The 26,010-nt window shown below is 39.4% G+C and overlaps 1 protein-coding gene across 1 annotated transcript; it reads left to right on the forward strand.

Annotated features, from left to right (window-relative positions):
• Window positions 1–319: 319 nt before the first annotated feature.
• Window positions 320–26,010, forward strand: LOC134344805 (protein FAM124B). The gene is made up of 4 exons (XM_063044907.1): window positions 320–453; window positions 3,887–3,915; window positions 19,674–20,416; window positions 23,504–26,010. Exons 1-4 carry the CDS (start codon window positions 377–379, stop codon window positions 24,155–24,157), a joined length of 1,503 nt encoding a protein of 500 aa, XP_062900977.1. The 5' UTR covers window positions 320–376; the 3' UTR covers window positions 24,158–26,010.

The following is a 26,010-nucleotide window of genomic DNA, read 5'->3' on the forward strand; positions in this document are numbered from 1 at the left end:
CTTGTGGATAACGTTAAATAATCTATTCTCAAGGGCTACGAGTGACCATTGGGTCCTTTTATTCTTTCAGGTTGCTCGTCCTTATTATTTCGGAAGATTTCTTGGTTCCACACGTTTACCGTGAGCCCGACATTTTTCTCGGATTCTTCCTTTCCCATCCAGCATTACTTGAGTGTGATATAAAAGGCTTATTTTCCCCGATCCTTGATGAACAACGGCATAACATATGTGTTTAATTAGAAGTGGGGAAGCCTGTCTGTCAGGGAAGGTGACGTCAGGGGGCGGGGGGTGTTACTATTATCAACCTGCGGGGAAACAATGAAAGCGAAGCTTAGAGTTGGAGCAGTGCAATGAACGGTGGCGGCTACAGTCGCTAATGTTGCGCAAAGGCATGATGAGGAGGAGAATCGGCGCTGCGGAGGATTGCGCCGATTCGGGAGCTGAGACCGGAGGGTGAGTGGGTAAATTTTTCGGCTCCTCTAGTTGGGCCCTTTGTGGTCGAAAGGTAACAGGGGCAAAGAAGCGGCTTGTTGCACTGTTTCCAGGCGGGGCACGACAGAGGGGGAGGGGTGCAACAATAATAAGGCTGCTGTCAATGTGGGAATAGTATAGCTGTAGAGGTTGCTCACTGTAATAGTCTTTGAACTCGCCTGCTTAAAACGCAAATATGTAAACGGAGATGGTAGGTTCCCTTCACAATTCATCCCGTCCCTTACACTGTCAACAAACTTTAAATTGCCTTCTGGGAGGTTGGGGCCGCAGTGAAGTGAACCGGAGATTGGGAAGATTAGAAAGAACGGTCCCTTTGAAAATGCTAAGTAAATACATGGTGTGTGTGCGCGCACAGAGGAAGGACCATTTTCTGGGAGAGGCTGATTTGCAGGAAGTTGCTTTCTTCAGGAAACTTCACACAATGAGCTTCACACAATGACAGTGTTTTGTCAGGCGATTAACGTAAAGAATTACAATTTTCCACAAAATATGTAAGGGAGAAATCTTGGAACTTTTGTCTCTGACGTAATTTCGCCCCCCAGCAAAGGATAAAGCATTTCGGTATACGCTGGATACCGCAGTTTGACTTCACTCATTGTTCCCAACATGAGATGCCACAGTCTGAGCCAAATTGCAACTTGCATGGCGCGTCTCTCCGGAGGAGTATTACAGGAGATCAAATTTCTAACTTAATAACATTATCAACAAGAAGTCTTACATAATCGAGGAATCACCACGAGTGGTTTTATTTGCTGAGCAGTTACGGGGGGAAAAAAAACAGTGCTTTGGTATTGTGCGCAGAGTATGTTGGAAAGTTGCGGTCAGATAAGGTGAAAGCAGAACACGCATGCTGTTTGGAAATAATACTTTATCACGCGGTGTAAATAAAATTCTAAATCAAAATTCAGAACACAAAGTTAACAGTAGTTGTCCTGGTAACTCCTAAGAATTTGCATCGCTTTTCCCGTACGGAGCTGGCCTCTTGGTTATTTATGCATATTATCTCTACACTAGAAAAACCAGAATGTTCAAATTAAACATTAAATAAAGACATTCTTTAGCGAATGAAATGAATTGCATATTACCCTTTTTGGAGTCCAATATGCATAAATTATTGAATCTAACCAGACACGAAAACGTACATTTTTAATCTCCGATGAAACTTTTAACGTTTTTCTGCCATAGAAATTTGAATATTTAAATTTGCTCTATAACGTAGAATCAGTCATGTGATTACTTGAAAAACATTACGAGAAAGTAATTTCATATTTATTAATCAGAATTTTGTTAAATTAACTTGAAGGCTTTTTACTATATTCAAGGTGCAAATTTAATTTATTCACAACGGGGAAGAAGTAAGATATTTCAACTCTGACCTTGATGGAGACGTTTGAATGTTCTTACTTGGTGCATCATTTTTTACATGTTTGTCTCTTTCCTCAATTCATTTTGCTGAAAGGGCAGCAGTTTTTTTAATTAGAATCTAAACTTTAAGTTGATTTTTTTTTATAAACAAGAGAAATCTGCAGATGCTGGAAATCACACGCGAAATGCTGGAGGAACTCAGCTGGCCAGGCAACAGCTCTGGAAAACAAAAGTACAGTGGATGTTTCAGACAGAGACCCTTCGGCAGGTGCTTTTTTCCCCCATCGATGCTGCCTGGCCTGAGTTCCTGCAGCATTTTGCGTGTGTTACTTTATTTTTCAATCATTTTTTCTTGCTGTAGGTTTTCAGTGAAGGCAAACTTTTAAAAGATGGTTGTGGTGATTCACCACAGAAACTGGCTCTTTGGCCCACTGAATTCTGACCAGTCATCAACAACCATCCATATTAATCCAATTCTGCACTAGATGCTCACCGGATTCTACCACGAGTGTCAGTTCGGTGGCCAATAAGATTAGTAAAATGATGCCTTTCAGGTATGAAAGTACACAGGGGGGTGCAGACTCCACGTGGACGGCTAGAGTTAAACCTAGATCAATGCAGTCAGCATCTTTAATCATGGTGCTATATTAGTTTATAAGTATGAACTCTGGAATCCTTATTTTAAGAGTGAAGAAATTACACATAGATTACCCAGCAAAGTAATCAGGCACCCATTGGAGATGCCAGAAATCTATCAAGTTATGTCTGCTTCTGAGAAATAGAATTGTAAACGTCCTTATTATTGACCCCACCATCCACACAAAATCAAAACTGGCTTGTAATCAAGCTCAAGGTGTAGAAAATAAGCCATTAATTCATTTATTGGTTTCCCTGTTAGTTGGTAAAGTCTATTATTTGTGCCAAAAACTGAAGATATTAGAAGATAATTTTCTTTCAGTGGCAAAGTAAATAGAGGTTGTTATTGAATAAAACTGTCACATAGGTTGAGCAATCTTTATGACGAGGATTTCTGTTTCTTTTGTGCGTAGTGATTGCTACTGTTGAGTTTTGGTTTCAAAGGAACCCTGCCATGTCATTAAGCTGGCTGAGCAGTTCTCACAAAGCATAACTTTAATTAACTTTTTTAAAATAGATCGTGTTGTGTGGTTTTAAAAAATATCATATAAACATATAAATGTTGAAGCTGAAAGGCAAAAAATACTACCCTTACATTTGAAATGATAGGACTTTACTATTAAGATTAGTATGGGTGTGGTTGACTAGATATAGTTTTCTAAGTTGGACTAATAGCTTCATACCCCATTAAAACTTGAGCATATACAAATCGCAGCATAGAGAGTCACTGAATAGTGATAACAAATACTGATAATCAGCATAATAATGGCAAACTTTGAGGGAAAGTGCTTTTAAAATTGTTACTTAATTGTGATCAGGTATATAAATCCATTACATGTTTGATTTAATAGAGAAATTCTAGTTTGCTAATTCTCTGGCCACTCTTTCAGAAAATGAAGAATGTAGGTAAAGACAGTCAGTGGTCTAGGTTAGTAATGCAAGTTCCTTTGATGCAGGAAAGTATCCAGCTCTGGTATTTTCCTTGTATGTCAACCATTTTAATTTTATCTCTCCTTTTGATAGTAGTCATTGCTAATTAGGATTTTAAACTAAAGCATGGTTACTGATTACTATTGAAACATGCAGATCACTGCCCAAAGCAGTGTAATTTTAATGTCATTTTGTAAATGAAGTTTATTTTGAAAACTTGTTGCAATTGGTTAAGAGATTGGCAGAATTATGACAAATAAAGCCTTGTGCTATGTATCTGGAATGTTTCTAAAATCACTAAATAAACATTGTTGATGTCTTTAGTTCCATGTTGGTGCGTAGATGTTTGGAACAGTCATACTGAATTTGTTTATATTTCCCTCTTATTGGTGTATATTTTATGTTTTTTTTGTATTGTGCATTATGTTGTTCTTAACTTTGCATTAATATCATTTCTTTGCAGATCTGATTCCAGTAGAATGTCTTCAAGTAGTAAGTACTAATTACATTAGTGACCATTGTATCACCATTTAGATCCTTGGGAAATGTTTAAAAGACAAAACTGTTGCTGATCAAATAAAGGGAAGGAAGTGCTTTGTATTGTAAAGTGTAAACCTATATAGATGCACTAAGGCATGTGGATTGGGGTGGGGGTGATGGGTGAGATGCATATTTACAGAGACCTCAGTCTTCATAGTAACTTCCTTCTACCTATGTTGTACTATCAATGATGCCATTTCTAAATTGAAGATAGATGTCTTGATAGTTGTTCTAGTTGTAGAAAGAAGATTTTATTGAATTACATGTTATTTTGGTGCAGCAGTTTTCTATTGCTTTGAATATTGAACTTATCTCCTTAAAATCATCATGCTTAAATAGCCTGACAAAAGAAACAGCATTCTCATTTGTGGATGTTGCTATTCACTTCCATCAGCAATACAAAATCATCAGTTAAGTCAATAGCTGCTGCCATTGGTAATGAAATCTTGCATATTATTTTAACCACCCCAAAATTTGGTTGATCAGTGAGAGATGTGGTGAGATGAGAGAGAAAAACAAATAAATGTGCAACAATATTATTAATAAATTCAGTGAATTAATTACCAGCATCAGGATTATCCATTATGTTCTACTCCAATGTTCGAGCAAGGAAAGTGTTTTTTTTTGTTTTAAAGTCGGGTTGCTTTCAGTAATATAGCAGATACACTTAACAAACCTGGTGGTGTAAAGCATTTTCTTGAACGATATCCAACAATTTTTGCCTGTGTAATTCCAAATACACCAATACCTTGCTGATGCTGAACATATACTAGAAACTCTCAAATTATAATGTTCCAGATTTAGACTGAGTTTCAGCATAAAGCCAAAAAACATTTGGAGTGCCTTTTGTGTCTGGCTTTTCCTCCCATACGTTACTATTTCTACTCTATTGAGTTTTAGGCTGTTTACTTCAGCTGCACAAATATACACCAGGGTCCCATTCTAATTTTGGTTGCAAGATCAATCAGAATTCTGTCAATCTTATTCCAACTCTCCTGAAGACCACTGTAACAAGCACAACTTCAGTATAAAATATAGCGGAATGCTTGAATTTCTTTCCCCACTGGAATTAGTGAATCCTAAGGTATTTTCACTAAACATTATAGAATCATATGGTAGCGGTTTTATTCTTCATATATCTAAGGTATATTCAGTGTTTTACAAAGTCAAAAGTGAAATAACAATAGAATGCACATAGGCATGGACTTTAACTATGGCATACGTGAGAAAACCGAAGACTTTAAAAGTGCCGAGTATGCTTTTTAACACCATTACAGTGGGAAACTAAGGTTTACACAAAAGTTCTGTGCAGATTAATTTATGTAGTATTGAGTAGTCATTGAGAATATACTGGATTCCAGGTATGAGTATCAGCTTTAAAGTATAATTATTCGACCATTGTACTGGCTGTTATTTTACTAATTCTTAATTAACATAATTATTCTCAAAGTAAGCAAAGTATTTCATATATGTAAATGGAACAGTGAATAAAACCACATTAGATCTAATTGTCACATGAATGGATGAGAGTCCCAACATCTGTTTAGCTTGTCAAAGAAAATAGGCAATATAAATCAGAAGCTGCTGTATTACTTTTAATATATTGAAGGTAGTGCATCATGCCCCTCGAGCTAATTTTCAGTGTCAACCTCACCAATACTGAGAGCTCAAAGGATCACTAGGAGAAAAGATGAAATATATGCAAGAATCATTCAGACAAATACTTGATATCTCTTGGAAAGATGTAACAAAAGGTGAAAGTGGGTCAGTTTTTGCACTTGGAGCATTTGCAAGAAAATGAAGAGAAACAACACATATTAATAATAAACTAAGTTTATACTGCACTGAGGTTTCCTTGGGCTAAATGTCATTGAACCTTGTCTACTTGCAGATAAAGTTCATTCTTTTCTTCCAGTGCTTTAAGATTTTCTTGCACTTAAAATACTCTGGAAACTGCATATTTCTTATAAAATATGTGTGTGCTCTTAAGCTAAAATATTTAATGGATTCTCACCTTTCCATAGGCAAAAATGGCTATTTCCAGCTCGAAAATATTCAACTACATTTTGCAAGCGTTTCTGTCTTAGAAAATGCTGAGTTGTTTGAACCATAGACTTGGAGAAACTCTTAATGCTGTGATGTCTGTGAGTCATTTCATTTGTCAAAGTTGCCTTTAGCTCCCATCCTCCTCCAGTGTAAACTAAACCACCAAAAATATTTCGGAAAATTAAATAACCACATTAGTCTGTGGCTTTCTGCCTGGAACGATAGCTTGGAATGATAATGGAATCAGTTAGGTTTTTACCATCATGAAGGAGAGTTGGAAATTTCTTGGAGAGTGCTTACTGATTAAAAGTAAAATAGTAATAATAATAGTTGCATTAGGCATTTAATAAATAGAGACTGGCAGAAATTCCAGTAATGAAAATTCATTGTGAACTGATATGTAGAATTTATGCTGATACACTGCCCTTCACAGACCATGAGGCTCTCAACACTTTCCAGTCTGCTTTATTGCAGTCCTGACCACACTGACACTGCAAATAGGTAGGTAGTTAATCTGAACAGTGCAGTGATTAAAGGGAAAAAAACTGCAACCTTAAAAGGCACAATTGAAGTGAAATCTATATACTTTCTTGCCAATGATTTTCCCCTTTAGTGCTGAAGACCCAGCCTTTTGCATTATAACCACAAAATTGTTTTCCCAGTTAATAGGCAAAAGTTATAAATTGCTGCTACCCTTAAATGGAAATGTCAGCTTTGTAAAGGTTCAGTATTCATGCACTGATACCACCTTTTTACCAAAGGTACTCTATGACAGATGTTATATAACATAGCATCATCTTTAGAAATGCAAGTTGAATTTTGCATATAATAGTATCCTGGTGTAAACTCCAAACCCTTCGCGAAAGCTTTGTTTGCAAGGAGTAGTCTGTAGATATTTTAAAGTCAACTCTTGCAGCATTTATGGGGGGAGAAAACAGACCTGTCTGTACATTAAGTCACCTACCCCACATGAGATTTAAAGATGAAAATTGTTGAGCAATTAGACTTGATCTTTGAATCCAATATAACCACAAGCGTAATGCCAGAGCACTGGAGAAAATGTAGATAAATATTTTCAAAAGGATAAACTCATCAAATGGAGGTTAATCAGTCTCGACTCCCTGGTAGGGAAACGTCTAGAATTGATCATCATGGACAATATTGGCATCAAATGCGTTGTTTCCTGTCAGTCTTTTGCCTACTATCATGCTCAGAAATTTATTCCAGTTCAGTAAGGAAAATTGAAGACCATTGTAGGAATAATACCAGGGATATCTGCATATGTGATGCCAAACTAGTGAAGCAGGATAACATTTGGCTAAACACCAAATCAAAAATTTCCTGTCACACCTCATCTAGTCATATACGACAAACATATAAAAGTGAAGATACTAGAATCAAAAACAAAAATGTTGTAAGTACTCAGCCAGTTAAACAGCATCTCTGGAAACTTGCTTCAACTCTCAGCTTCTCAAATTATTCCTTTCCCCCACCATCCCCCTATCACTTAGATTCACCTATCACCCGACAACTCGAGCTCCTCCCCACCCTTTTATACTGACTCCTGCCTGCTTTCTTCCCCCGTCCTGATGTAGGGTCTCAGTCTGAAATGTCAACTGTTTTATTTCCATCCATAGATTCTGCCTGACCTGCTGAGTTCCTCCAGCATTTTATATGTGTATCTCTATTTCTCATTTCTAATGAAGAGATTTTGACCTGAGACGTGATCTGGTTTCTCCTTCCACAGATGTTACTTGGCTAGCTATGAATCGTGCTAGACAGTTAGTGATTCAAGAAGGTGCCCACTTTTGATATTCTCATGTGGGATTTCAGATGGGCATTGGAAAGTTCATTCCTGAAACAAAGGAAAATGGTGGTTGTCAAAGGACAGTCATCTCACTCCCAAAACATTACTCATCTTTAGTTGCTTCATCATAGACCTTTCTCTTGTAAGGTCAGAGTAGGGTGTTTGCTGACGATAGCATGATGTTTAATTCCTTTCAAGTATTTAAAGATGAGAATCATCAAATTTTGGGCAGATACAGCACAGGAACAGGCCCTTGAGTTAGCGTTGATTGAGCACTATTGCACTAATCCCATTTCATTCTTCCTGTGCTCCTTTAAATTTCCCCAGATTGTACTGCTCACTACACACTTCCACTTAAATTGGTCAGTTAGTCTCCCAATCCATTCATCTTTTGGTTGTGGGGAGAAACTAGCGCACCACATAGTCTCAGAATGATAATGCAGACTCCACACTGAAAGCACTGTAGTTGAAGAATGAAACTAGGTAACTGGATCTTGTGAAGGTGCAGTATCACTTTGACTCAACTGCAGTTGAGGTGAAATATGATTGGACAGATAAGTAGCTTGAGTTGGAGGATTATAGAGGCTTCATCTACCATTTACAATGTTTTGTTTTTTGGCTGCCTCTGTGACTCAGACTGCATAATAAAAAGTTCAAGGGTCCAATTTAATGTCAGAGAAATGTATACAATATACATCCTGAAATACTTTTTCTTCACAACCATCCACAAAAACAGAGAAGTGCCCCAAAGAATGAACGACAGTTAAACGTGAGAACCCCAAAGTCCCTCCCCAGTTCCCTCTTCCCGTGCGTAAGTGGCAGCAAGCAACAATCCCCCCTCCCCCCACCAGCAAAAAAAAATGCCTCGGTACTGTCACCGAGCCCAAGCGTGTGCTAAGCAATAGCAACTATCCAAAGGCTTCGCATTTCATCCGACATTCGACAAACCACAGGTTCTCTCACTCCCTGGCAAGGGAGAGGGAGGTGTCCCCCATTTTCACAGTGAGTGGGAGCCATAACAACAACCCGCTGGTTTACGATGTTAAAAGTCTGTTCCGTCGCTTTTTTCGAGCTCTGTGTCCAAAGATCGCAAAGATCTTGGGTCTTCGGGCCCACAGCATAAGATTTTCCGGCCTCTCTGACGACACACATATCTCCTGCTGTGACACCAACCCTCGATCCACCTGTCTCCAGAGCCCCGAGAACTTAGGCTTCCAAACACGAGCGAGACTCTCAGGCCAAACCTTTGGCGTGTCAAATGATGGCTGGTCGTGGAACCCCAAGAACAGGTCCCATTCCCGCAAAGAACCGAAGCCTGCATGTAAATCCAGGTCAGGGTTTATAAAAAGAACCTTGAAAGGGAAAAATAAAGATATTATTAAATAAAGATGGAAATAGAGCTGTTTCTGAAGATGCGAGCAAAGGAGTTGCTGTTAGGTGCCATTAACCCTCCTAAGCTCCGTCTTCTATGTCCTTTTTATGGAAGCAGCACCTTTTTTCATACCTTGCTCTAAAAGCAAACCCCTTATTCCCACTGCAAGTATAAAGGATTTTGTAGTTCTATGGCATAGAAACAGGCCCTTCAGCTCGACTAGTCCATGACAAACAAGATGCCCCAAGCAAGCTTGTCCCATTTGCCAGTATTTGGCCCATAACTTCTAAACATTTCCTGTCCATAAAATGGATCCAGAGGAATTGTTTGAGAAAAGCACAAAATTTTTAAAAGACAATGTGGCAGGTATTTTATTTGTACCTGCCTCAACCACATCATCTGGGAGTTCATTCCACATACATATGTATTTACAGATATTGCCCCTCAGTTCCTATTAAATTTTTTCCCTCTTTCCCATATACAATATCTATGTGCTCTAGTTCTAGATTCCCCAACCCTGGAGGGGAAAAGGCCAAGTGCACTTGTGCTGCCTATGCCCCCCAATGATTTTATACATTTCCATCAGGTCACGTCTGTCTCCAATGTTGCAAGAAAGAAATATCTAGCCTGTTCAACTCTCCTTATAACTTAGTCCTCAAATTCTGGCAAAGTCCTTGTAATTCTTTCCAAAGTCCTTGTAATTTCTAAAGCAGGATAAACAAATCTGAACACATTTCTCCAAGTGTGATCTCACTAGTGTCCTGTGCAAGTGCACCATGACCTCTCAACTTTTACACTCAGTGCCCTGACTTTGGAAGGCCAATCACCCTGTTTGCTTGCCTGTATCTTCACATTCAGGGAACCATGTACAATACATGTACTCAAAGCCCCTTCTGTTCTGCACCACTCCCCAGGGCTCTGTCATTCACTGTGAAAGACTTATTCACCTCTGATTATATTTTTCTTTTGCACTGCCTTGTTTTGTGCAGATTTGTTTTACTATCCTGTATAATTTATATCCTGTGTTCTGAGCCTATGCCTGTTATTCTTTCTCCCCCCCCCCCCCCACCTTCCAGTTGATCACTTGGTGCTAGGACTGGTCTGATGCAGTGTGTGAATTTGTCACAGTAAGATTGGTGCAAAGCCAGAGTCATTATAATGAATTGTATGCAAACTGCACCTTTACATTCCTAGGAAAGCTGGTTTGCAATGTAAAGGATATACTTTGTGTCTGTTGACTCGAGGTGGCCTGTAATTATGAGCAGAACCTAACTACTTAACCAAGCCTGTGACAGGCCTGACCATATGTGTTAAGTTATAAGGTTTACATTTTATACTTACTTCCAGAACCTTTACTGAGTTTTTTAGAATTCTCTCATTCTTTTGCAGTCAAGTACCAAATGTTATTTACTATCGACTTTTCAAGGTTAGTCATATTTAGAACATCATATGCCTAAGTACGCAGAATATCTGAAAATTGACTGTAGTTATATCTAAAGGAGAAACTCAAAGAAAAAAAGGAATTTGACTTAATTATTCAAGGAAATAGTTGATCAAACAATACATACAAAATGCCAGAGGAACTCAGCAGGTTAAGCAGCCTCAGTGGAGAGGAATATACAGCCAACATTTCAAGCCAAGACCCATCATCAGGGCTGGAAAGGAAGGGGAAAGACACCAAGATAAATGGGGGGGGGGGGCAGCGGTGTACAAGCTAGGTGATAAGTGAAACCATGTTGGGTGGGTAGGGAGAAGGTGGGTGGGGAGGAGGGATGAAGTGAAAAGCTGGTAGGTGTTTTATAGAAGTGGTAAAGGGCCAAAGAAGGAATCTGATAGGAGAGAACAGTGGAGCTTGGGAGAAAGGGAGGGAGATGATGGACAGGTGAGGAGAAAAGAGGTAAAGGGAGAGCCAGAATGGGGAATGGAAAGGTAGAGGGGATAGGGAGAAATTACTGAAGTTAGAGAAATTAATGTTCATGCTATCAAGATGGAGATGTAATATGCAGTTGATCAATCATTTGAAGCTGAATTCTAACAAGAAAGTTGCATCGATCTCATAAAGGGGTATTTTGCTGTGGCAATTTTCAAACATTTCCGATGGGTTGTTTTCCTTCTCTCTTTAAAATCAGGATTAAATTTGAATTATTTTGGAAATTTACTTTGAGCTAGCAATTAGTCAGGATTTCTTGATTGCTACTGCTGTAATGCAGTAAGTATTTTCAAAGACCTTATCAGGCAGCAGCAGAGAAGGCATTACCCCAGCTTCATACTGGGTTACATATCAAAGACTTGCAGTGCAAAAACTTTGTGCAAGTATTTGTTTCTTCAGGAAACATGCTATCTAAAAATGTTCAAGATCAATCATTGTTTTCACTGAGGCAGTGAGATGGAAGTAATTTTACACGTGACCATTTTTTATTAAAGGAATTTCACTGATGGAGCAAAACATTTGTTTTTTAAGCCTCCAGTACTCATTTGAAATATAGGTTCCATTAACAGTGTTTAAAATTGAGGTAAGAAGATTTTTTTAACTGCCATAAAACATGTCTCAATTAGAAAGCTTTATAGCTCAAAATTAGATATGGCAGATAATGAATTCTGATTACTAATTACAATTACATATTTTCCAATTATAAAGAGAAGCTATAATTCTGTGCTGATTTAAGAGCAAACATTTTAGGAGGCATTCCTACATTATGTCAAGAGTTAAAAAATTATATTTTATGATAGTACGTCTGTCTTATATAGTACCATCTACCCCACAAGATAAATAATAAATTATAGACTAATTTACAATAAAAGCAACCCATATAGAGCTCTAACTGTTGTTATTTTATAAGCTACATAATTTAATATATTCTTAATGAAGTTGAGTTATTACGATAATGCTGGAAAAGGTGCAGTTCTCTGCCACCTTCCTCCAGGCCATATGTAGCTATAGTTTCGCACAAGTATTTTATTCTGGGCCCGGCTTCATTAAGATAGATTTTGCTTGTTTAGTTGTTCATTTTTTTCCTATGCCCTGATAAAGTCAATCTTCTGGAATTTGTTGTGTATGCAGTATAGTGCCATGGCCAGAAGATTTACTCAACTATTTAATTACTTTTAGCAGACTGAATTAAAGCTGGCTGTCTCCATTAGCAAATTTAAACTTTTACTTATGAGGTGTAATTGGCTCCAGATTAACCCTGAACTGAATAATTTCCTCAGTTACCTATTCATAAAGGCAGGAATGTTAAAAGGGCAAATGTATTACTGGGCACAGTCAAATAATAGTCTCATGCTGAAAGTCAATAAAGTCTAATAACCCTGTTCTTTCCTTATTTTCAAAATGTTCATTGAAGAGATTTTAATGAAAAAAGTTGCATGACGAAAGTGAATGTGTATCCCTGAGCAATATTGGGAAAATAATAGGGAAAAAACAAGGATTGAGTTTAAACTGAAGTGTTGTAGAGTTGTTGAAAGAGTAAAATTGATATAAAAAATTAAAGCTGGGGCTAATTTGTTCAAAGTGTCTTCACTGTGAAAGCCATGCAAAGTTTCAAATTATTGTGTGTTTACTACATCTTAACATTATTTTAAAGAGTAACATTTATTTATATACATACTCTCTCCCCCTCCCCCTCCCCCCCCCCTCTCAAAAGAAGTCCACAAGTCTCCTCTAAATTTTCTGCCTTACCTTAAATCTGTTCACTCTGGTCCTCTGTCTAGGGGAAAAAATTCTCCCATCTACCACTTACCATTTGCTATCTGTATTCCTTAAACTTTATGTTGTCAGTAAGGTTATTCTTCTGCCTTGGCTACTCCAAAGAAGTCAATCCAACCTATCCAGTCTGTCGTGATGTGAATCTCCTTTGCACTTATTCCAATGCAATTCTATCCTTCCTATAGTATAGCATTAATACTGCATCATGTTTTAATTAGTGTATGTAGTTGTGCCATAATCTCACACTCTTGTATTCTATGCCCTAGCAAATAAATTCAAGTTTCCAATACGCCTCTTTAACCACCTTATCTACTTGTGCTGTTGTCTTTAAGGATCCTTGATATGTTTACCAATATCCCTGTTCCTTAGGACAGGAAAGGAAGAAGTGATGGGCATGTCATAGGGCAGGGGAAAAGACGTACCCATCACCTCCCTCTGGTTCCCATGGTCTACTGTTCTTTCCTATCAGATTCCTCCTTCATCACTTCGCTTCACCTGGCTTCTTGCATCATTTCCTGTCATCAGCCCTCCCCACCCACCAAACTTTCTCCTCTCGGCTATCACCTACCAACTTGACATCTTCCCCTACTTTTTTTAATTCTGGCTTCTTCCTTTCCAGCCCTCATCAAGGATCTCAGTCCTAAAAATTGATTGATCATCTCCCTCCATAGATGCTGCCTGACTGCTGAGTTCCTCCAGCCTTTGTGTGTGTGTGTGTGTGTTCTGAAGAATTCTAGCATTATCTGCACTTCTTGTGTCTTCATGCATTATACTCATATAGAGCTTCACCTGTTTAGTATTCCATTAATTTGCCATAAGCTATTTTTTTCATTCTACTGTCAAGTGTTCATTGACGTCTGGAGAGCTTTTAATGCAAATATCTCCCTGAACTTTCAGTGTTTAATTTTTGGATGCCTACCATAGGTCTTCATAGAATTAGCTGTAAGTAGTTTCTTCCACTTCACATTTGCAGAGTTTAGTATATTGCACAGAAATAGGCCTTTTGGCCTATCACATTCATGCCAAACTTTTTGTACAACTACACCAATCCCATTTCAATAGGTACATTTAATGTCAGAAATGTAAAGGCATCTGTTAGTCTTGCGAGACCATGGATCTGCGCCTGGAAAGTCTTCACTCTCCACGGTGCAGGCCTGGGCAAGGTTGTATGGAAGACCAGCAGTTGCCCATGCTGCAAGTCTCCCCTCTCCACGACACCATTGTTGTCCAAGGGAAGGGCATTAGGACCCATACAGCTTGGCACCAGTGTCATCGCAGAGCAATGTGGGATTAAGTGCCTTGCTCAAGGACACAACACGCTGCCTCGGCTGGGGCTCGAAGTCACGACCTTCAGGTCGCTAGTCCAATGCCTTAACCACTTGGCCACGTGCCCACAAAAGTGTATGCACTGTACATCCTGAAATTCTTTTTCTTTGCAAACATCCACGAAAACGGAGGACTGCCCTAAAGAATGACAGTTAAATGTTAGAACCCCAAAGTCCCCCCACTTTCCCGTCTCACGCACAAGCAGTAGTAAGACAATGAACCCCCCCACCAGCAAAAAGGCATCGATGCCCTCCACTGAGCACTCAAGCGTGCAGCAAAACATCAATAAAGACACAGACTTGCAATACCCCAGAGACTACTTGTTCACCCGATAATTTGACATACCACAGGCTCTCTCCCTAATAAGAGAAAAAGAGGTGTCCCCATTTCACAGCGAGAGGGGAGACATAACAAACAGCTCATTGATTTATGATGTTAAAAGTCTGTTGCATCAGGTTTTTCTTTAGCCCTGAGCCCAGAGAATCGGCCCTTGGGCACAGGTCTCTGGAAACAGCCCATGGCAGCAAACCCGCTGCTCCTGATGTTTTGTATTCTCCCACAATGCCTCACTCAGGGGCACCAGCCTTGAATCAGCTGGTCTCCAGAGCCATGAAAACCCGGCACCCTGAGGTGCGCTGGTCTTCCAGGCTGTGTCCTTGGGATATCAAAAAATGACCGGGTGTGAGGCCCTGAGAGCAGGTCCCATTCCAGCAAAGAACTGAAGTCAGAGTGTAACTCCAGGTCAGGGTCTTCAAAGGAACCTTGAAAAGGATTAAAAAAAAGAGATATAAAAGATAGAAATAGATCTGTTTCAAAGATGCCAGCAAAGGAGTCGCTGTTTAGCGCCATCTTGACTTTGCTCTGCCCTCCGAGTACACCTGTACTGCATGCAGTACACCTGTATCCTTCTGTGCTTTACATATTTAACTGTCTAAATGCCTTTTAAATGAATATCATCTTCTCTTGCAATGTACCAGATAAAAACTGCTTTTTTTTCATTATATTGAAATCAGCCTTTCCCAGTTTCAGGACCTTAATTTCCTGTCCTTGCTGGTCTCCACATCAATCATAAAACATTTCACGATCAATGGAATGTTCTTCCTCCGACAATCTGTTTGCCTGGTTATAAGACCATAAGACAAAGGAGCAGAAGTCGGCCATTTGGGCCATCGAGTCTGCTCTGCCATTTTATCATGAGCTGATCCATTCTCCCATTTCATCCCACTCCCCCACCTTCTCACCATAACCTTTGATGCCCTGGCTACTCTGATACCTATCAATCTCTGCCTTAAATACACCCAATGACTTGGCCTCCACTGCCGCCTGTGGCAACAAATTCCATAGATTCACCACCCTCTGGCTAAAAAAATTTCTTTGCATCTCTGTTCTGAATGGGTGCCCTTCAATCCTTAAGTTATGCCCTCTCGTACTAGACTCCCCCATCATGGGAAACAACTTTGCCACATCCACTCTGTCCATGCCTTTCAACATTCAAAATGTCCCAATTCGTTATGTCCCAAGGTTTGATCTACTTTTTTTTAAAAAAGGTGATACTGACCACTACTACACTGCGGCTTGAAAGGTGTCCTGGGTGCACTTTAAAAATTCGTCCACTTCCCCAACCCCACCCCCATTAAGTCTTTCACTTTATCAGGAAAGTGAAAATCCTTTGTTCTTGTTATGTTTTTACTTTCACTCTTCAATAATTTGCACATCTATGTCTTTGCTGTTTCAGGATCCAGGTCCAAATTCTATAAACCCCAACAAGGGTCACCACTGTGTTCTCTCCCCCACCCCCCGCAAGATATCTTTCCTGCTGGAAGGAATAGAATAATCTGTAAGATTGTGCAAATTACCTCATTTGATCATTAACATTCAGGTTACCTATCACTATTATCCTTGGATTCTTGCTCCTCTCTCTCCCTTTGTGCAGCTGAGTCTCATATTTGTGCTATGTTCTTGGCTCTGGCTACACAACTGGAAGAATGTTCACACCCACCATTTTCCTACACACACGCACACAAATATTTCTAAAATAAGATGTATTTTAAGGCTTCCTTGTCTCACTACCTATCCTCCTGGCTTCTTCCCAGCGGTTACCTATTCCTTCTTTAACTGCAATCCTTTAAGCTGTCGGGTGACCACCTCCTTAACCAAAATTAAATGTGATCAGCGTAATTCAGACTCACAGATTGTGATCATGCTTCCAGGTGGTGCTCGTGGAAACCCTCACTGAAAGTAATCAAATCTGTGGCATTTTCAGCAAATGTGGTCTTCCATTATTCAGGGACTTCCTCAGAAATTGTATATGCTGTAGGCTGTCCAACTGGCAGGGCTGAGCTTCCTTGCCACTTCTTTAACTTCACACGCAAATTAAGCAGGAAAGATTACCTTTGAGTCAAGATTTTCGCTACCCCTGCAAATTCAGATAGCTGAACCCATCTGAGGAATGGGAAAGCTTACAAAAAGAGGTGGATACAGCCCAGTACATCACAGGAAAGGCCCTCCTCCACACCATTGACCACATCTACAAGAAGCACTACCACAAGAAAGCAGCATCCACCATCAAAGACCCCCACCATACTCTCTTCTCACTGCTGCCATTGGGAAGAAGGTACAGGAGTCCCCCTTCCTCCATGCCACCAGCTTCAGGACAGTTATTATCCTTCGACCATCGGGCTCCTGAACCAGTGTTTGTATCTTCACTCACCTCTGAATGAAGGAAGTGAAGTTATTCCTCAGGCTATGGACTCATTTTCAAGGACACTACAACTCATGCTACCATATTATTTATTCATTATAATTATTTTTGTGTGTGCACAGTTTGTCCTTTGCACATTGGTTGTCAGTCTTTGTAGTTTTTCATCGATTCTAGCATATATTTCTTTGTTCTGTGAATGCCTGCAACAAAATGAATCTTTGGGTAGTGTATGGTGACATACACGTACTTTGATAATAAATTTACTTTGAACTTTGATCTGCTCTTCAGCTCCCATCCACACACCTGCACCCGTTCTCAGCCCACATTGCCAGCTGTGCTCTGTCCCTGCATCTTCCATTGTTCCTGGCTATCTAATGTTAGCTCCGATTGGCGACCATGTTCTGTCCACACATCTACCCTCATTCCCTTTCGTGCTCTGTTTACGTATCTGGTGCCATTCATGTCTGCACTTTGTCTGAACATCTGATCACACTCGTGCTGTGCTGGCACACTTGAGCACCTCACTCCATCTGTATATTTGCAGACATCCCACCTCTCCCGGAAGTTCCCGGAGTCTCCCGCATATCGATAGTGGCTCCCTGACACCTGGAAATTATATACAATATCCCGGAAGTAGATTTTTTTGAGAGGGAGAGCGAGCATCCTGATTGGTCTCTCTTCGTGCTAAGAGTGGTCCCCAACCGCCGGGCCGCGAGGAAACAATATGATTTGGCGATATGAAACGATATGAGTCAGCTGCACCTTTCCTCATTCCCTGTCACGCACTGTTGAATTTTAACGCACATGAGGTCATCAGTGACCCAAGACGTGCAAAGGGATGGGTCCATGACCCATTTGTGAATGTCCCCAGTGAGTCATCCATGCCAGTGCGGGAAAAAAGATCAACTCCTCAAGCTTGCAAATGACGACAGGTTGAAAAGTATGTTTGACATAACATCTCTGCCGGTATTCTGGATCAAATTCAAGGCTGAATATCCTGAGAAAGCCACGAAAGCACTGAAAACTTTGCTTCCATTTCCAACATCATATCACTGCGAAGCGGAGTTTTCTGCAATGAATGCAACGAAAACGAAATTGTGGAATAGACTGGACATAAGGAACCCTCTTCGAGTATCACTGTCTCCCATCACCCCTCGACAGGACCATGTTGTTACAGGAAAACAAGCCCAGGGCTCCCATTGTTTCAGCAATATTGGTGTGTTGCAATGATTTTATATGTTCATACAAGGAAAATATGCGCTGTGTGTTTAATATCCAAGCGTTACTTAAAATGTTATGATGCTATTGACTTATAAGTGACTTATAATTCAGTGGTCCCCAGCCTCCAGGCCACAAAGAACGCAACGGTGCAGCGGGGTCCAATGCACTCAGCATATCTTTAAGAAAAAAGCAGAAATAAACAAGCTAATTAATTAGGTGCCATCCAGCACGTAGATGTCGGCCCAGATCAGAGGCAGCTGCCAATTGCGTCATCTCTGATCTGGGCTGTCATTTACGTGCCGGGCAGCACCGAATTAATTAGCTTGTTTATTTCGGCTTTTTTCTTAAAGATGTGCCGGGTGCGTCCCGGCCACCGCTGTACAGCTGCATTCTTTGCAGCCCAGAGGTTTGGAACCACTGTTATCATTGACTTATCACTACATTCATGCGAGGAAAATATGCGCTGCGTGTTTAATATTAAATTCGTTAGATAAACCCCTTTAGAAACGAAATTGAGTGTATTAGCCACTGAAAAGTGACTTAGCACCTATCGTCCGGTCGAGTTTAACACCCACCCCCCCCCCCCCACCCCGGGTCAGCCGGTCCGCAAGAATATTGTCAGTATTAAACCAGTCCGCGGTACAAAAAAGGTTGGGGACCCCTGATTTAAACTAGCTGACTAGCTGCCAAGGAGCTACGCTATTGATGTCCTACGTGATGAGGCCAAACTCCCTGTAGACTTGCTTAAAGTTGTAATAGAATAAACATGATAATATAATATAAGTACATGCTTGAATGTCACATCTGCTGCATATACCCAACTTGGTTTACAGATTAGACAAAATCACTAAACAAAGTATTACATACACCCTTGGAGGTCGCCAGGGGGTGGTGGGGGGGGGGGTGCTACCTCCCTGAAATGAGTTTCTGCAGGGTGCGATGTCTGTATTTGTCCACAGCGTGTCCACATTCCTGGCTGTAATCTTGCCCTAGTCCCTGGCCACTTGGGACTGATAGGAGCAGTCACAGACTCACAAGACTTAAAATGAAGAATGCTGTCTTGGACTAATCCTGCACTTCAGTGATGTTGTATCTTAATGTACTTGTAATACAACAGGGATTGCTATTTACTTCCTTAATGATAAGTCTATGGCACTTCACTTTAATGTTGAGTTCTTGGCAGAAGTTCCATATAGATGTCAGAAGCCTCCTTCGGGCTAGTACCGTGTCATTGCCGAGACCATAATTTTAGTCATGAGGAGAGGTTAAATTTCCAAATCTCTTTTACCTGTAATCTTGTGAAGTCAGTTTAATTCTATCCAACTTTACAAAGTCTGTCACTGGCAGTCATGTTCTTTCATGCAGTCCTAATGCAAAATAATTTATTAGAAGTGAGGTATAAGTGAGCATGTTTTGAAGATACTAACTTCTGTTTCTCTGTGTGATATGATATCTTGGTATCTTACCTTTTTGACATGTATAACTAATGTAGCATTTGGCTCTTGTTAATGGTATTTGTTCTATTTTTAAGGTGAACTGGTGCAAGAAGAGGGTCAGGACCCCTTCCAGGTGACTGTACATCTTCTTGCAAACCCTGGTGAATCTCGAGGATTACAGCAAACCCTAGACTGTCTGTTGCATTGGATTAGCCCAGATATCCAGTTGTTTCATGTTTCAGAGCGGGCAAGTCCAATGATACGTTGCAAGTCACAGCACAGAAAAAATGCTGGCTATCCGTCTCTCTCTGTTATCCTCTTCCTACATGAAGACTTTGGTGAAGAACGAATTTTGCAAGTTCATGACTTTTTCCAGGACCCACCATGGCAGTATCATCACAGTGAGAGTGTTGGTGGCAAAATTCTTCCTTATATGATTTGTTGTCAGGATTTCTACTCGTTGGATGCTACCATGCCAATCTGGGCTGTAAGGCAAGTACATTATGGAAATGAAATCTTGCGAATCACTGTGAGCTGTAGCTTTGAGAATTTTGAGGATGCTGTCAAACTCTATGAATTAATTTTGCACAAAAAAGCTGCTGTGCAAAAAACTGATTTCTGTTGTTTCACTATATACTCGAGCCACAATTTCTGTATCCAGCTCTCGTTAAAACAATTGCCACTTGGAACTCCTGTTGATCTCAAAGAATCTGCAGTGCTTCAGTTCAGAGTGCATGCAATAGGAGAATTGGTGCCACTTCTTCCAAATCCATGCATCCCCATCAGCAACACCAGGTGGCAAACTGAAGACTATGATCGAAACAAGATCCTTTTCCAAGTAAGTATCGTGTATTGAATAACTGTAGAGAGCTTCTGTCAATAGAACTTACACTCGCATCAGGTAATTGAGATGAAGGTTCTGATCCTTGTAGATGATTGAGCAGGGATGATAAATCAACATTCACGCCTTGTACCCCAGCCGCATTTTTAAACTGGAAATAATGATGACAAGCATCTTTAGACCATAACAATTTCCTTGCATTTAACCACTGTTATTTTTTTCAAAAGATATTCAATCTACAGGCAGCTAATGCTTGAAGCATTGAACAGGTCAGGCAGCATCTGGAGGGAGGAAAAACAGAATAAATGTTTCAAATGGAAAGTTTATTGTAAAAATTGTCATTTTCTTAAGCAACACGCACAAAATACTGGAGGAACTCAGCAGACCAGGCAGTATCTATGGAAAAGAGTAAACATTTGACATTTCAGGCTGCGACCGTTCATCAGGACTACCTTTGTCATTTTCTTTGCTGGTTTCCGCTCAAAGAGCATCGGTCTCATGTTTCATTTCCCAATTTATTATTAGGTCACTTAGATTCCAACAAAAAAATTGGATTTTGTGTGGTAAAAGATTATTCATCAAAAATGTAATATACTAGTTGAATTGAGATCAATGACGTTCACTTTTGGGTTATTTATATCATCCTAAGTCAAGAGGTGTCTACCTTGTGTCGGTTTGGGACAGGGCAGGGTTTAAAGTTGGCAAGGTGAATCCACTCAATGCCTTTATCTCCATCATTGAGATTGTCAGTTCAATATGGAAAATCACAATGGTTGAGATGCCCATTGATCTCGTCCATTCTACATTGCAGAATTATATGAAGTCTGTAATTGTAAAGGTCAACATAAGGAGAAGTTCTATATTTTAAAAGTACAGTATAGGAACAGACCATTAGGCTGAACTGGTCAAATGACTTGATTCACACTGTGCATAAGCTGCCTTCCACCTAATCTATCTCATCCCATGAGGACTGTGCCTGTACTTCTACCACCCTCCCTTGCACCCCTCTCCCCAAGTGCTGATGCAAGTTCCACCTACATGGAGTTATGAGGGGTGATTGATAAGTACGTGGCCTAAGGTAGAAGGAGTCAGTTTTAGAAAACCTAGCACATTTATTTTTCAACATAGTCCCCTCCTGCATTTACACACTTAGTCCAGCGGTCATGGAGCATACGGATCTTGGACCTCCAGAAAGTGCCCACAGCAGGGGTGATTGATAAGTTTGTGGCCTAAGGTAGAAGGAGATGAGTTATACAGCTCTCCTTACATGTACATGCAGTTCAACTCTTTGATTATGCAGGAAGTTTGAAATTAATAACTCATCTCCTTCTACCTTAGGCCACGAAGTTATCAATCACCCCTGATGAGTTATTAACCTCAAACTTTCTGCATAATCACTCAGAGTTGAACTGCATGTGTGTGTAACGAGAGCTGTATAACTCATCTCCTTCTACCTTAGGCCACAAACTTATCAATCACCCCTGCTGTGGGCACTTTCTGGAGGTCCAAGATCCGTATGCTCCACGACAGCTGGACTAAGTGTAAATGTAGGAGGGGACTTTGAAAAATAAATGTGCTAGGTTTTCTAAAATTGACTCATTCTACCTTAGGCCACGTACTTATCAATCACCCCTCGTATGTTCCAGGCTGAAAATAGCCCACATTTTATCTTTCGGGTAAAGAGATCTGTCATGAATGTCTATTGGACTTCTGGAACAATATACTTATTGAATATTAGATGTATTAATTAGTAACTTTGTCTAAATCCTGGTCTGGGTTTTTGTCTATTTAAACTCCTGCTTTTGTAAGGCAATCCAACGGCCTTATGTTTTGCAAAGATTAGAACTCAGTCTTTTCTGCCTTTCCTGGTAACTTTGTTATCAGTAACAGTATGGCCCCTCTAGATTTTTTTGCCCTTTCAATAATGTCATATGCACCAGAAATGTATCCTGTGTTCTCAGAGGAATTTACTGTAGAGTTATTCATTAGTTCTATCATTGTCAATTGTGAAAGGGCTTTTATGTTGGTCTTATAATAGTACTACCGTGCCAAGGTCGACCTATTAATATGATAATTTAATCTGAGAATACATTTAATACTTTTTGCTTACCTTTTTCAGTCATAGAATCACAATGGTTAGTGCAGACTGACTAGAATTTTAATTATAATTGAAGACGTATTTGTGCTGGGCTAGAATCTAATTCAGTCAGTATAAGTGCAATACCCAAGTTTCTTGCCAGAACTCATTTCTTTGTGAATGAGCAATTAAATGCAAGCATCTGGTAACTTTTCCAGCAAGTTGGTTGAAGATTTTTCAGAATACTACAGCCTGTCAAATGAAATGTTAAGATTTATTAAGTGTATTCCTTTAGTAGATAGCTGATTAAACTAGCCAGGATCATCTAAGCTTTGTAGAATACAGCTATTACATTACATTGCTTTATCTTCATATTTAGCAGCTTCTCAGAAATCCACTTTTCTGGTAAGCAAATTAAATTTAGTAAATAGGTGTATTTTCCTGGTGCTTTACTTAACAGATGTTTGTACTAAACAGGCTCCACAGGACAAAAGAGCAGAATTAGCCATTCGGTCCACCATACCTGGTCCATCCACCATTCCATCATGGCTGATTTATTAACCCTCTCAACCAAATTATCCTGTATTCTTTTCATAACCTTTAACGTACTTGCTAATCAAGAACTTCTGCTTTAAATGTACCCAATTTCTTGGCCTCCATGGCTATCTCTGGCAATGAATTCCTCATATTCACCACTCTCTAGCTAAATAAATTCCTCCACGTCTCTGTTTTAAAGGAATGTCCTTCTAATCTGAGACTGTGCCCTCTGGTCTTGCACTTCCCCGCTATTTGAAACATCCTCTCCACACCCACTCTATCTAGGTCTTGCAATATTCTGTTGATTTCAATGAGAGTTCCCCTTAATCTAAACTCCAGCTAGGACAGGCCCAGAGCCACTAAACACTCATTGTGAATAAAATAAAAATATTTAGCATTTTTGCTGCAAACCAATATCATGTATCTTTTCAGGAACCCTTGTGCTATTGTGTTTATTTTTCTGCATACAGGTCAGAGGGAGCATTCAGCATTTGGACATAAACTGCTCTGCTGGTCAAGTATGTCTCAACAGTGGTTTTAGCAATCATTCAAGTAGTTCAATGTCTTGCAATCAAAATTTACATTTTGATATGTTATCCTACAATCAAATGCCTCATGACAGGGTCAAAATGTTTTCTGCAGAGGAAAGGAAAGATGTGAAAGGCAAACAAAGAAATAATTTGCATGGAATGTTGGACAGAAATGAAAGCAGCACATCAGAGAGTTTATGCAGCACTCCAAAAAGTAGCTCCTGTTACTCATCACAACGGAGCAGTCCAGCGACAATGTCTCGAAGTGATTTGTCATTCCATTTTAACACGCCTATAAGGGTCCGAAATCTTGATCATGAAACTACCACTGGAATACAAAATGCAGAAACTGATGTTGACACTGGAATTATTGTTACAAAGTCAAATCCATTTGCTGGTGCTAGTCCCAGCTGTAACTCAAGTATGAAAAGTCATGCATTAAAACCAAAAGATCTATCTTCTGAGACTAACAGTATTGTAAACAAAAAGTGGCAATCTTCAGATGAAGAAGAAAAGCTGGCTCCACTTCGTCAGAAATCACCTAAAGCACCCCAGCAGTTTTGTGACAGCACAGAAGAGGAGTTTTTTATTTAGACTGACAAATGTTATCTTACTAAATTTCACTTTAATCTGTATGGTGAAGTTTCACTTTGTAATAATGCACAAATACTTGCAAGAGGTTACTAACGGAACAATAAATTACGATTGTTTTTCATCTTTTAAAGCAAATATTCATCTGACTCATGTTTTTATTAATTCTGTTAACATTTCACTTGCACTGTGTGGATTTATCCTGTAAAAATAGAACAAATACAGTGGTCTGGTGTAATTTGAAGAAAATCTCATTATTATTAAATGAATAATTTAATTCTAATGTTAGCTTGGAGTTGCAGAAACTGCACATAATATGTAGCTCTAATGTGCTACAATAAGCACTTCAGCGAAGTCTCATTTTGCTGTTTATCGAAACTGATGTACATACTATAGGGCCTTCATAACGATGTCTTTAAAAAGATTTAAAAAGAATAACTTGCTGCCTGTTCAGGTTGTTTTTCTGTTACTTGTGTCTGGTATTGGAAGATCAGTTCTATGGAGTATTTAATGTGTTGAACACAACATGAATGTCAATAATATCCGTCAAGCATTTTGTTAATTCATTTGATGAACGTTATTAATTCAGTTCATCTCTGCTCAGTACTAAAACAAATTGTTGGAAATATTTAGCAGGTCAAGCCAAATCTGTGGAGAGAGAAACAGTGTCAATATTTCTCATCAGAATCTGTTCAGTGAACTGAAAGTGAACTATTCTTCTACCCACAGATGTGGCCTGACCTGCTGAGTGTATCCAGAATTTTCCGTTTTTGCTTTAGATTTCCAACATTTGTGGTTTTTATTTGATTTTCATCTCTGCTCAGAAACTTCGTCAAGTCATCACTTCCTGTGCCATAAGCACTTACGATTTAAATAAATAGAGAATTTGATGTAAGATCTGAAAATTTATTTCTACCAGTTTAGTAAGTTTTAAGCAGAATGCTGAATTTTTAAAAATATATTAAACTTGACTTTGCAAAAAATAAAGTTTATCAATTTAGAAAACACTCATCACCATTATAGATGACAAAATCGACAGGGTTTCTTTTTTTTATATAATTAGTAACACCCCTGTTCCTCTCTCCAAGCCACCTAAATCACTTTTCCTCTTTCAAGGAAGCAGTGCCATTTAAGTTTTAAATCTGGCTTTGAAAATGATTTTTTTTTGTCACAGGAGGTACTGTAATTTTTGATATAAATTATTTTGAATATCCATTAAAATTTTGTAATCACAAGATGAGGAAAGGTATTCTGTATAAGAAGCCTATCACCTCAACATCAAATCTTCTCATTGTCTGTGGCGCAGGGGTTAGAATGGTGGTTACAGGGTATACTGAATTGCTTTGACCACTGCATTTCATTGTTTTGGGAATAATCACCAGTGAGTATTCAGTTCCAGTAGCTGTAGGGCCAAAGAAAACATTATTGTAGTGCATTGTCATTTTAAATGCACTTTTCCCCATCTCTATTCAAATCACCATTGCTGAGAAAGAACTGCAATGAATGCACTGGCACACTTTTAAATCCAAGTGCCTCTCCACCTTGTGTCTCCTCCTGAGTATCTGCATCAGCATTTATCATCATTAGGTCAGTAGCATCAGCCATCGAGAACTGCAATGCAATCCATAGCTACAAGAGTGCAGCAGTTCAAAAAGACCTATCTCTGCCACATAGGAAATGGGCAGTACATGAAACTTCGCCAAACGCATCCATACATTTCAAACAAATTGTAAAGAATTGTTCCGTATTGGTAAGAAGAAAAGACTTGACGGGTTCTAGATGTTATGATAAAATCATGTTCATTGCTAATTGTTGAAAATTCATACTTCCATCAAAAAGTTGCATGTTTATTATTG

Source organism: Mobula hypostoma, chromosome 4 (genome assembly GCF_963921235.1).
Source record: "Mobula hypostoma chromosome 4, sMobHyp1.1, whole genome shotgun sequence".
NCBI classification, from domain to species: domain Eukaryota; kingdom Metazoa; phylum Chordata; class Chondrichthyes; order Myliobatiformes; family Myliobatidae; genus Mobula; species Mobula hypostoma.

Coding starts and splice junctions, on each gene's coding strand:
- LOC134344805 (XM_063044907.1), top strand. CDS start 377: ATGTTGCGCAAAGGCATGATGAGGAGGAGAATCGGCGCTGCGGAGGAT. Junction 3,916..19,673: donor CAGTAGAATGTCTTCAAGTA/GTAAGTACTAAT, acceptor TCTATTTTTAAG/GTGAACTGGTGCAAGAAGAG. Junction 20,417..23,503: donor GAAACAAGATCCTTTTCCAA/GTAAGTATCGTG, acceptor TTCTGCATACAG/GTCAGAGGGAGCATTCAGCA.